We start from the raw sequence: 11912 nt of genomic DNA on the forward strand, positions 1-11912 counted from the left end.
GTGTGGTGCTTTAAAGATGATGCAGAACATATTTTAAGGTACATCACTTTATTTACAAGAAATATTACATCTGTAGACATGGATCACACAAACCACTCTGTGTGCTTGAAACCAGTGGCTGTAAGGAAAGAGATGGAATTAGTATCTGTCAGCTGCAATTATTAATTGCTAAAAAACACAATGCTCACCTATTCGAAATACAATCTCTTCACATTCTTTGATGCTGCTGGCTCTCAGTGCAACACAACAGAAGCCTGTAGACTGAGGGGTGTCCGGAGAGTCTCTGCAGAACAGATTATTAATTAGATTTTTATTTTATCCAGGGATGTAACATGCCTAAAAAACTTGATAACACAATAATTGAAGTGTATTTGGCATGGAAAGGGGTGCACTTACGCTACACAGAATGCAAATATTGTGTAATCTGGTTGGCTGTATCTCCCTACACATGATATTTCTGGATAGTGATGCTCAAAAATCTCCTGAGGAATAAAAAGATCAGCATTAGATAACACCAGAGGGAAACAGGTTAGTTACAGTAGTAACACTCACCATTGTACTGCCTCTATCTGTACACGTGAGGTGTGTCTCCTTCAGATCTAAGAGCACCTCCTGCATGACATAAAATGCAGTTTGTCACATGCTGATAAAGAGATAAAGTTTATTGGAAACATGATGGTCTACCTGCCCTGGGGCATAGGAGAGGCTTCATCACCTTGCTGGGCAGGTTTTTCTGCAGTACTTGTGGGATGGCTTGCTGCAGCACTTCCTTACCTCCAAACTAAAAGGAATTCATCACCATTGATCAGTACTGTGATGGATAGACATAGGCATGTGATAATTTGCCTGAGGAGTAATTTACCATTCCAATGTTAGCTTTGCCCAAGAACTGGACTATATGCACAATCCTGTTAAAGAGAGCAGTCGTTCTCTTAATTTCAAAGACTTTTCAAAGCATATGTCAAATCACTGTAAAGGATTTGTTGACTAACTTGCCTCCCTTCTTTGAGGCATTGTGATGGAGCACTTTTCTTCTCCATGATGGCAGACTGCTGTGCAGGAACAGGGCCAAGCTGAAGGGTGGGGTTCTCTATCCTCAGGGCCTGCAGGAATTTGATAAGGGGCCGATACACTGTTCCATCCTGAGCCCTCCATCGCAGGATCGAGATGGACAGAGGGCAGCCTTTGAGTCGAGACAGGACAACTCCAGCCTGAGAATGTAGAGAAGTTTGTTTCACTGCAGTAGTAAATAAAAAGAGCTACATGGGTAATGTTTTCACACATATTTAAATAGCTGCAGTTTATAAAGGGTGCCTGGTCGATGTCATTTTTCGATCAATAGGACACTTGCAGCTGCACCATCCATCAAAAGGCTTCTATCCACATCAGTAAGAACAAAGCCGCAGGAGATGCTTATTTCAACAAAATCCACAAATCCTTTTCTCACTCCTTTTGCTTAAACTCCCTTCAGGTACCTCATTATAGCCTTATCTCACACCCACACAAGGATTCACAGCAGCAAAACTGATAATCAGGCAGGGGGCACTATATGGGAAAATGTGCAAAGTCATGGTATCAGTAAAGTAAACAAATAACGCTATTATCTCATCTCATGGAGAACAGGGCACTAAAACAGAAATTCAGGAAGATGTCAAACTGTCACACCTAAACTGTTAAGGAGACTCATACAGTGAATATTCGTTTATCTTTTCACATCCTGTAAGTTCACAACAATGACAGCAGAATGAATTCAAGTCTGCTTTTAGAGGATGATTGCTTCAGGTAGTATGACTCATGCAGGATGGTTTGGCACAGTGTTCAAGGGCAGCAGCTTCATAGGTAAACTCTTGAGTCTTTGAATCTGGTGATATTTTTACAGTTTGGTGGGTACATGACTGAATTTAATCCATTTAATATATGTCTCTAACATTGCCTTGATATTACAGTATGTGATTTCTCAATGACAAAAACTTGTATGTTTTAGACAATGCTTGAAAGGATTATAAAATATTGTCTAATCCACAATTCTCCTTTAAGAAGACATCACTGTACAGTCCAACTGCTTCCCACTCATATGCCTTTTAATTCAAAGTTCCTCATAAGACACACCAAGCACAGATATCTAATTTGCCTGCTCATCTTGTATACGGACTGTGTGCTTCGAGTTACCTGTCCATTTTTAGAATTCCTCAGTGAGGTTCCGTTGATCTCATCTATGACATCTCCTGGACAGATAAACTTGTCAGCGTGTGCCTGACTGCCAGGAATCAACTTCAGCACAAAGACACGTCCACTGAGATATCTGCAACACAGTACCAAAACAAAGGAAACAATGCAGATTGCAGAATACAGATTAAGAGGTCATAAAAAAATCTTTACAGTGGAACACACAAACCTCAAAACCATTCCCACCTCCCGACAGGGCACAATCTCATATGTGTCACGAACCTGGAACCACAGGAAACAAGAATCAGACAATCTCTCACATCCTGCTAACACTGTTTTCCATTGTTGTGCAGCAGTTTTAGCACCCTGTTGTGTTCTTAGGGTTCCCATGGTAATTCAAAGCCTATTAAGATTAAAGTGATGCTGTGAGTAACAGAATATTAATCCTCTTTCTTACCGGTAGGATCCAGCTCTCATCAAGAAAACTGCAATTCTGTTTGAAGAACACAGACTGTGGTTTAAGAAGAGTCACTGTATTTGAAGGAATGTCATTTTGTGATTAGTTTGAAAATGGTTACACAGCTTATATACAGTGTCTCTGTGCTCTGACCTCCATGTTCAGTTTAAAATCCATGTGGGAGAGGACGAGCAGCAGCGACATGAACGGCTCTGGAAGAGGCAAAACACTGGTGTACTGTTGACTGTACTTAATGAGAATGATGACAAGAATTTCCTCAACATTTATTTCAAAGAACAAGCCTCACCCATGAGCTCTTGATTTCTAAAGATTGAAACTTCTGGGCTGTACCACTAGAGAGGAAACAGTGTAAACAAATTTGTTTGAGTCTATTACAGAGACTTATTAACAGTTTAAATATGAGTTTGTAGCAGTCTCAAAATGTATTATTCAAACTGTATCCTGTCCACATATCTGACCTCCAGGACTCTGTGTGTGTGCAGCAGGTGTGTGATGAACTGTGGCAGAGCCTTGCGGCTGAGGGCCAGCCTGAGCAGGTAGCGACCTCGGCCCTGAGCTGAGAGCAGCTTCCTGCAAACTCGACTCTGTTCCACTGCAAAGGACAGAGCAGACAGCCTACACACACGTGCACATCAGAAGAGAGGTAACACTGCCTGAATTATCCCATTATTACAGAAAAGTGTACTGGAGTGTGAAGTCATTCATCAGATGAGTTTTCTGTAAAGGTTATATTACCTGCCACAGGTGTCTTGTTGGATTATCTGTTCAAAACACTGCCAGTAGTCTCTGTGTACCAGACTGAGAACTGGCTCTGCAAGGTGAGCACACAAACACTCAGTGCATGATGCATTTAAGAATTCAGGTTTACTGTAGCTCATTTGGATTAATGTATGCATAAAATACTGCTCCCAATATGTTGATATAAGAATAAATGAAAGATACACAAGCTGTGAAATAGTACATTTGTGTGGTGGAGGTTGTATAAAAGAAATATAGTCTGTCTAGAAATACTGACGCTGGAGTCCTTTCCTGAGAACCAGCTCCAGGAGCTCACAGCAGGAGGCGAGGTGAGGGTTGATGTCAGTCACGATCTCTCCATCTGACTGCAGGTTCAGCACACACACTGGGAGGAACAAAACAGCTGTCTGTCATTCCCCACACATTATTTTTATACAACCTGCCTCCTCACACGTTCACAAAAAGAAGATACGTCCGATTTGACACATTTCATCTGTTACGATGTCCATGCATCTGCAGTAGTAGCAGAATTGAGCGGGGAAGGCGTTTGATCACGGAGCCTTACGAAACGAATCAATCACCTGTGACTGACACCGAGAGGCTGCACTGTGATGAAATTAAAACGTGTACATTTCATAATTGTTCTGTATATTTACCTTTGAGAGTGCCGAGCAGAGGGTCTTTAGGTGCCATATTGAAACCAGCTGTGTTCAGACGTTGACAACACGCGTAAAAAGCCTCCTGTCAGTTACAGTCAAAGCGCTGTAGGCTCACTTCCGTGTACACAACGAACATACCGACACTTTCCCATTCCAACGAGCTTACCTGTGACAAAGATGCGAAGCAGGTGGAATAAAATAGCCAATACAATTAAAAAATAAAAATAGCTTATATGGAAAACACTATTGAAAATATTTAAGATTTGATCGATTTGTTCATTTTTACGCGTCTGTGGAGGCATCTACTGGCGATGTTCTGAATACCTGCGCTACCTTGATATCATATGTTTCTATGAAAAGCTGTTTTCTCTTTATGTAGGCCTGTTTTTTTTTTCTTTTTATCATGACGGTCTGTGTATCTCTTTTTTAAAATAGACCCATCTGTGTTTTTAAATGATGTAAGAGCAAAGTAACGTGTTACAACCTTTTTTTTCTTTTCCACAAACGTCCTCACGCCGAATGATGTCACTTTTACTCACTGTTATGCAAATTAAACACTCACCTTGAAGGAAATACATGCAGTATCTAGTGACAAATGATCTTAAGTTAATTTTTGATATTTTTCCAAATACTCTATCAAGTAAAAACAAAGCAAGACAAAGTCAAGGCATGTCAGCTTTAACTGTCTAATGTCACAATAACTTGGTTAGAGACCAGATTATACATGCAAAGGTTTCATGTAGTGGAGCCATGAATAAATGGTTTTATAGTTAATGCAAAATCATGGTTAAATAAATAAATAAATAAATAAATACGTAAACAAATAAGACAAATTACAAAAGTTTTTGCTGTGTAGCAAGACATCAGGAAGGCCTCAATGATATATCTGCATACCTTCATCTTTTTATTTATTTATTTATTTATTTTGCTCAAACTTAAAGAAGTAAAAGGATATTTGAGTACTTAGTTTGAGAACTTGATGAGTCAAATACAGACCCTACCCAAATTAAAGTTGGGCACAATGACATACACAATGACCTCTTACATTTCTTTTCTTGCTGCAAATTTTTATTTTATTATTATTTTTTTTTATATGAAGCAGTATTGTGTTGCCCTTTGTATCGAATTTCACTCCAAATGTTATATTTACAACCTCGTAGGCCTATGCACGTTTACGTCCATGTATGTTGTGCGTCAATGGTGACCTCGCGCGGCTCTGTCTTGTAACTGCAGCTCAGTGGAGCTCGGTGCTACTTTAAGGCGCGCGCTCTGGCTCGTGCCGCAGTTGACTTGAGGATGAAGCAGAGGATCCGTGGAGGATGTGCTGAAGGAGTCCGAGTTTGGTGAAAATATCAAAGAGAAGCTCTGCAAAGTTTTCCTATCTTAAAGCACGATTCTCTTATAAAAAGGTAAGATTCATTTTTGTTCGTTTAACTTCATTTTGGAATCAGCATTATGCTTTTGAGTACAATTTGTCGTTGTTTGCATGTGATTGATATGCGAGGACAAATGCTTCATGCTCTTGATAGCGTGCATTTTTTCTTTTTCATTAAAGAACATAGCCCTCTTCTCTTAAAGATGCAGTTTACACATTTAAACGTCTTGCATAAATCCCCCAGCCCTCTTTTTCTGCTTTTTACTGTGCAGAATGTGTTGTTTGTTTTGATGTTGACTTTCAGGCTGAAGTTTGTCCATCACTTCTGTTATAGAAGGACACTGTACCCGTGATTGAACTGCAATAGCACTCGTGATAATCCTGGATTTCCTCTAATCTCCCAGCTCCTCTTCATTACAAACAACTTCTCTGCCACAAACTCTCTGCATTCATTAGCTAAAATCAAATTCACTCTGGCAAATCAAGTGTATATAAGCACTTTTCTGTTTTGTTTTGTTTTTAGACATTTCATTGATAAAATATCCCTTTGCTGTGTTTACTCTGAGTTATTTGACTGTCTGAGTGTTGTATCGACTTAATGAGTTAACAGGCTCAGAGGCCAGAGGGATGTCCTCTCCCTTTTCAGCACGTGTTAAGACATCTGCAGCCTTGACTTGTGACTCTGTGATGTGAACCACAACAGAGTGCTATTCTATTTTAATGTGTGCTACGTTAGTTCCCACAAATTACTCTGTTAATATTTTTATTTGAGGGTAAAGTTTTAAACTGGGCTGATAACCCTTCTCTTGATTGTTTTTCTCTCTGCCAAACTTCTCATATATTGTCTCCAGTCCTTGGAAAGTCAGTCCCAGCTCCCCTTGGCTCTGCTGCCACCCCTTCATCACAGAAAGAACAGTAAATCCCCTCAGCGCATCAAATCGGCCAGCAGAGGCGGACTGCTGAATCAACAGCAAACCAGTCCAACGATCCCCCGCACCCTCCGCAGTCTCTTCAAAATGCTCTGCACTGCTGTCTCACATCTCCTCTGGGAATAAATTTCCAATTTCAAGGCCACGATCACGATGCATCGACCCACACACATCAGGAAATCCTGTTACAGTGCAATATTTTCTTCCTGTTACGACACAGTTTCTCTCAGCAGCTGACTTTTCTGCCTTTTGTCTGAGTGCTGAGTAGGTGGGCTGTCTCTTTTCACACCTCAATGTGTGTGGGTCTCCTCTCCCCTCCTCCTCCTCCTCCTCCTCCTCCTCCTCAGCCTCCTCCTCCTCTCCCACTGATAGCTCAGAGTGCCTCATTATGACATCTCTGTGGACCTGGTAGTGCAGAGCTGTGGGGAAAGTTCTGCAGTGCTTACTCTTTCTCTCTTTCCACATGCTTGTACCTTTTGCCACCTCTCATAAATTACGTATTTCTGCTCCCTCATCGATTCATGTGGGCAGCAGGAGCACAGTCAGCTTCACCTCCGCTCCGGCTTCTGAGTGAGTGCCAGCATACTAAAGCTTTTTATTACTGTATACCACAGGGCATCGGCCACTCTCCAGCTGCCAGCATGATGAAGGACTGCCTGCAGTTCCTTATTGAGCCGGCCAAAAAGCTCAAGATTCGACTGAAGGTAAGATAAACAACTCCTCTGTTTGCTCAGGATCTGCTGCAAGTGCTAAATCTGTACATCTTGATCCAAATAGACTCCAGGTCCTGTTTTTATTCCTTTTCTATCGTCTGTGTTTGTGCTGCAGGAGTCTCGTAAGCGAGTGAAACTTGAGAAAAAGGAGCCACTGGTGGAGAGCCAGGTTTTTATAATGGAACTGGCACGTGAGCTCAACAAAATCTGCCAGGTAAACACAGGTTTTCTTTTTGTCCTTTGTAACCATACAATTATGAAGTCAGAATCTTTGTAGGTTTGGCAAAGAGAGCAGTGGCAATCTTTTTTTAAAAAAAGTCTGATGGATGTGAAAGTGTTTTACTGCAGAGATATCAGGATTTTAAAAAAGGCAAAGAGGAGTCTCCAAACGTCATCTTTCTTTATCAGTTCAAGGTGATTTATGTTAAAATGATAAGACTGTGCCGACAGTAGGAGAGTTTTGCTTCAGTTGAACTGAGTCTTGAAGTGAAAGCTCATAAAATATGTTTTCTTACTAGAAGATGATTAAAAAAAAAATCTCCATTTAACATGAGAAAGATTCACTTCTTGAAGCAGAACAACCTCAGCATGCTTGATTTTTCCTATGGAGGGAACAAACTAAAAAAAAACATCCAAAAGAAGAAAAGTTTATTCTGAAAATGTTTGAAAAGTGGAGAATGAGTCACACCTTCTTCTTTTTGAGCTCATTTCGATGAGTTTTTGAGTATGTCTAAAAACTGAAACAAGTGCTCAACGGCCTCAGAGAGGGTGAGTTGTTGATGACGTAACAGAGCTGTTGAATAACGTGGGTGATTAAACCTTCTGCTCTTCTTTGGCTGAAAAAAAAAAAATCCTGTGTTACATTATTTTGTTTATTATTAGTAAATTGTGCTGAGGCTTTGGCTTCTTCTCTCTTTCAATATGTTTCCCTTATACTATAATTTTCTTGCCTTTAGAGGTCAAACATCCTCAGCCACATCTGGACCAGCGAGGATATCTGGCCAGCCAGTGTGTGCCGTGACTTTATTGTGGAGTGGGCTGCAGTTTTGGAGAAGAGGACACAGGTATTTTAGTCAGTTTGAATGTGTGAAAAAAAGCAAACACAGTTGACACTTTTAGCTTGAATAAATGATCGTTTAAAAAGTCAGAAAAAGTTGCAGAGGGAATCACAGATTGGTGATTGTCTTTTATTATTTTCAGTCAAAGATCATCCAGTTCGACCACCACTATGACAAACCCGAGAAGAAGGACTGGAAGGAGCAGCTCCTCTGTATCCTGGAGTCAGGAGGAGAGTGTGACATGGGGCCCCACAGGAGAGTCATCATGGAGTGGGTTCGGGAGATGAAAGGCAGACCTCAGGTGATTATCGACGTAGAGCACAAGATGTGCTGGTGTCTGGATGTCTTTTCTGTGACCTAATTCCCTCTGTGGGTCTGATAAAGATGATTAGACCTTGTTGATCATCCCGTCACACTCAGACATGCTGGAGTTGTGATCCCTCTCTGAGTGCTTCGTTGTGTAACCCTGAAACTGCTTCTCCCCAGCCCACTGTGTGGCCAGGTGAGCCGGTGCTCATGATGCTGGACGACCTGGAGTTTCAGTGGAAGAGGGGTCGTCTGCCGAACCTGCTCCCTGCCATGGAGCTCATCCTGCTGGCTGTGCTGAACTCAGACAGCCCTCTGAAGGTTGGTAATTCAGTCACATAACATCCTAAAACATGATGCGTTTACATGACACTGTTAGAATACAATGAGGAGTGTTACGTGGTGTTATGAAACTCAGCCAGGCTAATCTCTTTATCACATCGTCAGCCTCACTTTACTCTGCTTTGTCTCTGTGTGTTGTGTAATTATGCATGTGTGTGTGTGTGTTTAGGAGGATGTGACGAAGCAGTGGCTGCTGAGAAAACAGAGGAGCCAGAGGATTGGTGCGTATATCTGATCTCTCTTTCTTATCTAGCCAATAAACACCTCCTCTCTTTAAAAAACCCCATTACAAAGAAGCAGCCAGTCAGCATTCAGGAGGATGAAGAGCCGTCCCTAATGTGTGAATCGTTATCGACCAACACTAAATGTTTGCAGACTGAAGCACTTTTAACTTAATCAAAGTCTGAAGCAGGCGTGAATCCTGACAACTCATTTTTATTAGAAGTAATCAGAGGAGATATTTGGTGAGAGGATGATGTAGAAAGGCAGAAAAAGGAAAATTAAAGACTGTTGTCTCTTTTTTGTTCCAGATGCAGCTCGCTACATCCCTCATAGCGGTGAGTACAAATCCCAACCTGAGCACAGCTTTGATTTGGAAAAGTTTGGAGGTTGTTGTATACTATAATAATAAAGTAGAAATGGAGTCATGAAAAATACGTGCAAATTTTGAATTGATGCAGGCAACATCTTTTTATAAGAAAGTCATGGCAAGGACGTCAAAATGCTGAAAAAAGCAGAAAAACACTCAGATAGCACAGACCTCCTCCAAGCATGTTGTGATTGTCACCAACACTTTAGTCCTACTTTAATGTTATACTCCCTTTCAGCAGACTGTCTGCTACAATTTGGTGTCAGTTGCAGGTTTGTACGATAATTTGTTACCTGACAGTGTTGAAAATTATGATGACCCAGTACATATTTCATATTCCAGATCTTAGTATCCAGAAAATTGCCAGGACCTGGATTGTACTTTAAAATCTGTCAGAAATTATGGTGACCTTGTCTTGTATTGTTTTGCAAAGCAATCGGACCATTTATCATGGAGTTATATACACATATGGTGAAAATGGCCCTATCTTACAATGATAAAGAATCCTTAAAAAAAGTCCTGGATCCAGATCACCTCCAAAATTGAATCACCTCTTCCTTATCCCATTTTGAACATTTCCTGAAAATTTCATCAAGATCTGTTTGTTAGTTTTTGAGTTATGTTGTTCACAGACAAACTCTCCCAAAAACATAACCTCCATGGCGGCATAATGGCATGGCATAATAATGAAATCACATCTGAAAGGAACATTTAACAACTGATTTTGATGTGCATCAGATTTGTAATATGACTGTAAATACAAAGGCTAGAAAAACTGATTCCCACATGAGCAAACAGTTTCACTATTTTACAAAAATATTCCTCAGAATTCAAGATTTTGTCCTCCAGGTCCTTAAAAGATTCAAAGATTTTTCAATTCTCTCGTCTTCTGTATGAATGCACAAATAAAGTTAACACACTGAGTTTGTAGTCGAATGAATGCTGCATGTTTTGAAGGTTTTTCTTCTTTGTCTTCACAGTGTGGAACTGGATAAACGAGGCTGCAGGTATGAACACTGTTCTGTCTGAAAGTCTACCCTTAGTTTTCATGTTTTCTCATAACTCACAGTTTGTAATCTAACCCTCCACAGAGGAAGTCACTTTGGATTCAGAAACAGCCAACCCTGACATGCTCATCTCCAGCGATGAAAAGCACATGCGGTGTGGCCTCGAGCGCAGAGATGTCCCACGCTGCCAGCAGCGCTTTGACGGGTGGTGGTGCGCCGTGGGCCGAGAGGGCTTCACCTCAGGACGCCACTACTGGGAGGTGGAGGTCGGTGAACGAGACTGGCGACTTGGTGTGGCCAAAGCCTCCGCGGTGAGACAGGGCTTCCGTACGCTCAACACAGATTCAGGCTACTTCACTCTCCGCCTGGAGAGGGGCGCTGATTTGAAAGCCCTCACAGTGCCCTCCACTCCTCTGCCTCAGAGTCTGGTGCCCAGGAAGGTTGGCGTGTACCTGGACTTTGAGCATGGTCAGCTGTCTTTCTACGACGTGGAGAAGCGCTCTCACTTGTACACGTACAACGAAAAGTTCACAGAGAAACTCTACCCTGTGTTTGGGACTGTGGAGGTGGTCAAAGACATGGTGATCAGGCCTGCAGATGTCAGACAGCCATGCCTCTGCCCTGGACCCTGCCTCTGGACCTGAACAGCTGGAAACACATCACGCAGGCTGCAAAACCGTGACTTTTACTCTGCTCCATCATTTGGAGATCCTCTGTCATGTGTGCTGATTTTTGGACTTGTAATCAGACTCTGTCTGTGACTGTAAGGTCAGGAGGAAAGCAGCCATCGTTCTGCTTTCCGTTCTTTGAAGTCCAAACCCGGGATGCATAATGAGAAAGCTGAGAGTGAGTTGTCAGAACTGACTGACTGATAAATGCACATAGATCTGTGCCAGTTAGACCAGACTCTAACTATGCTCATGTCCTTTGTGCTACTCACTACACTGAGATACTGTACCCACCAAAGAGAAGCTGCAGTGAAATGACGAGGGCATGTTGCAGACATTATCCTTTTCTTTCTCATTATCATTTTTGCATGTAAAGTGTGCGTTTAGAAAAGCATTTTGTAGTTTGTCAACAAAGGAAACATAAGTAGGCAGAAGAAACTTCTGAACTTGTATGCATACATTAGCAGTGGATCAAGACTTTGGTTGTGTATTATAAAAATGTTGCCAAATTGGATTTCAGCTTGCATTTGATTTGCAGATTATCAGAAAGTAAAAAAAAAAACATTTTAGACTCCTTTTTCCCTCTCTGTGCACATTGGAGGTTGATACTCTGCTTCTACAGAAATTACACAAAGAACAACTTTTTTATTCAAAGCTGTAAAAAAAAAAATCTGCACCCTTCAATGCAAAAAAGGTGATATTTTAATCCATTTTGGAATTTTAATTTTGATTTTATTCGCTGAAATGCTTGTGATTTACAGCATGGAGACACTTAAATATGCAAGCCACTGTGTGCACACAAACTGTGCAGCTGCTAAACTTGTAATCATGCAGGTAGATTAACCGATGGGTTGATGCATGAGAAGATTTGATTCTTCCTGCCA

At 41.3% G+C, this 11912-nt stretch overlaps 2 protein-coding genes across 3 annotated transcripts; one reads left to right on the forward strand and one right to left on the reverse strand.

The window, feature by feature from the left end:
- Nucleotides 1–28: 28 nt before the first annotated feature.
- On the reverse strand, nt 29–4375 carry LOC141784819 (uncharacterized). 2 transcript variants are annotated; one of them, XM_074662718.1, is made up of 17 exons: nt 4208–4375; nt 4039–4086; nt 3660–3767; nt 3380–3455; nt 3103–3259; nt 2931–2976; nt 2777–2835; nt 2624–2659; nt 2396–2448; nt 2170–2302; nt 997–1211; nt 863–908; nt 716–781; nt 553–612; nt 397–482; nt 189–283; nt 29–118 (listed from the first exon to the last, which is right to left on the reverse strand). In XM_074662718.1, exons 1-17 carry the CDS (start codon nt 4341–4343, stop codon nt 84–86), a joined length of 1455 nt encoding a protein of 484 aa, XP_074518819.1. In that variant the 5' UTR covers nt 4344–4375; the 3' UTR covers nt 29–83. The 2 variants fall into 2 exon arrangements, with proteins under 2 accessions (XP_074518819.1, XP_074518820.1); XM_074662719.1 differs by having other exon boundaries at nt 30–118; nt 4039–4123.
- A 1022-nt stretch (nt 4376–5397) lies between these two features.
- LOC141785017 (butyrophilin subfamily 2 member A2) lies at nt 5398–11850 on the forward strand. Its single transcript, XM_074663080.1, has 10 exons — nt 5398–5450; nt 6960–7049; nt 7174–7272; nt 8015–8122; nt 8259–8417; nt 8603–8743; nt 8934–8985; nt 9295–9321; nt 10334–10360; nt 10445–11850. The coding sequence occupies exons 2-10, from the start codon at nt 6987–6989 to the stop codon at nt 11002–11004; spliced, it is 1236 nt and encodes a 411-aa protein (XP_074519181.1). The 5' UTR covers nt 5398–5450; nt 6960–6986; the 3' UTR covers nt 11005–11850.
- The last annotated feature ends 62 nt before the right edge of the window (nt 11851–11912 follow it).

The sequence above is a fragment of the Halichoeres trimaculatus genome, unplaced genomic scaffold (genome assembly GCF_033239565.1).
Source record: "Halichoeres trimaculatus isolate MK-OKI-2021-1 unplaced genomic scaffold, fHalTri1.1 fHalTri1_scaffold_23, whole genome shotgun sequence".
Taxonomy (NCBI): Eukaryota; Metazoa; Chordata; class Actinopteri; order Labriformes; family Labridae; genus Halichoeres; species Halichoeres trimaculatus.

Coding starts and splice junctions, on each gene's coding strand:
- LOC141784819 (XM_074662718.1), bottom strand. CDS start 4,343: ATGCCTCCACAGACGCGTAAAAATGAACAAATCGATCAAATCTTAAAT. Junction 3,768..4,038: donor TCTGCTCGGCACTCTCAAAG/GTAAATATACAG, acceptor TGTTCCTCCCAG/TGTGTGTGCTGAACCTGCAG. Junction 2,660..2,776: donor ATTTTAAACTGAACATGGAG/GTCAGAGCACAG, acceptor TTCTTCAAACAG/AATTGCAGTTTTCTTGATGA.
- LOC141785017 (XM_074663080.1), top strand. CDS start 6,987: ATGATGAAGGACTGCCTGCAGTTCCTTATTGAGCCGGCCAAAAAGCTC. Junction 7,050..7,173: donor AGCTCAAGATTCGACTGAAG/GTAAGATAAACA, acceptor TTTGTGCTGCAG/GAGTCTCGTAAGCGAGTGAA. Junction 7,273..8,014: donor AGCTCAACAAAATCTGCCAG/GTAAACACAGGT, acceptor TCTTGCCTTTAG/AGGTCAAACATCCTCAGCCA.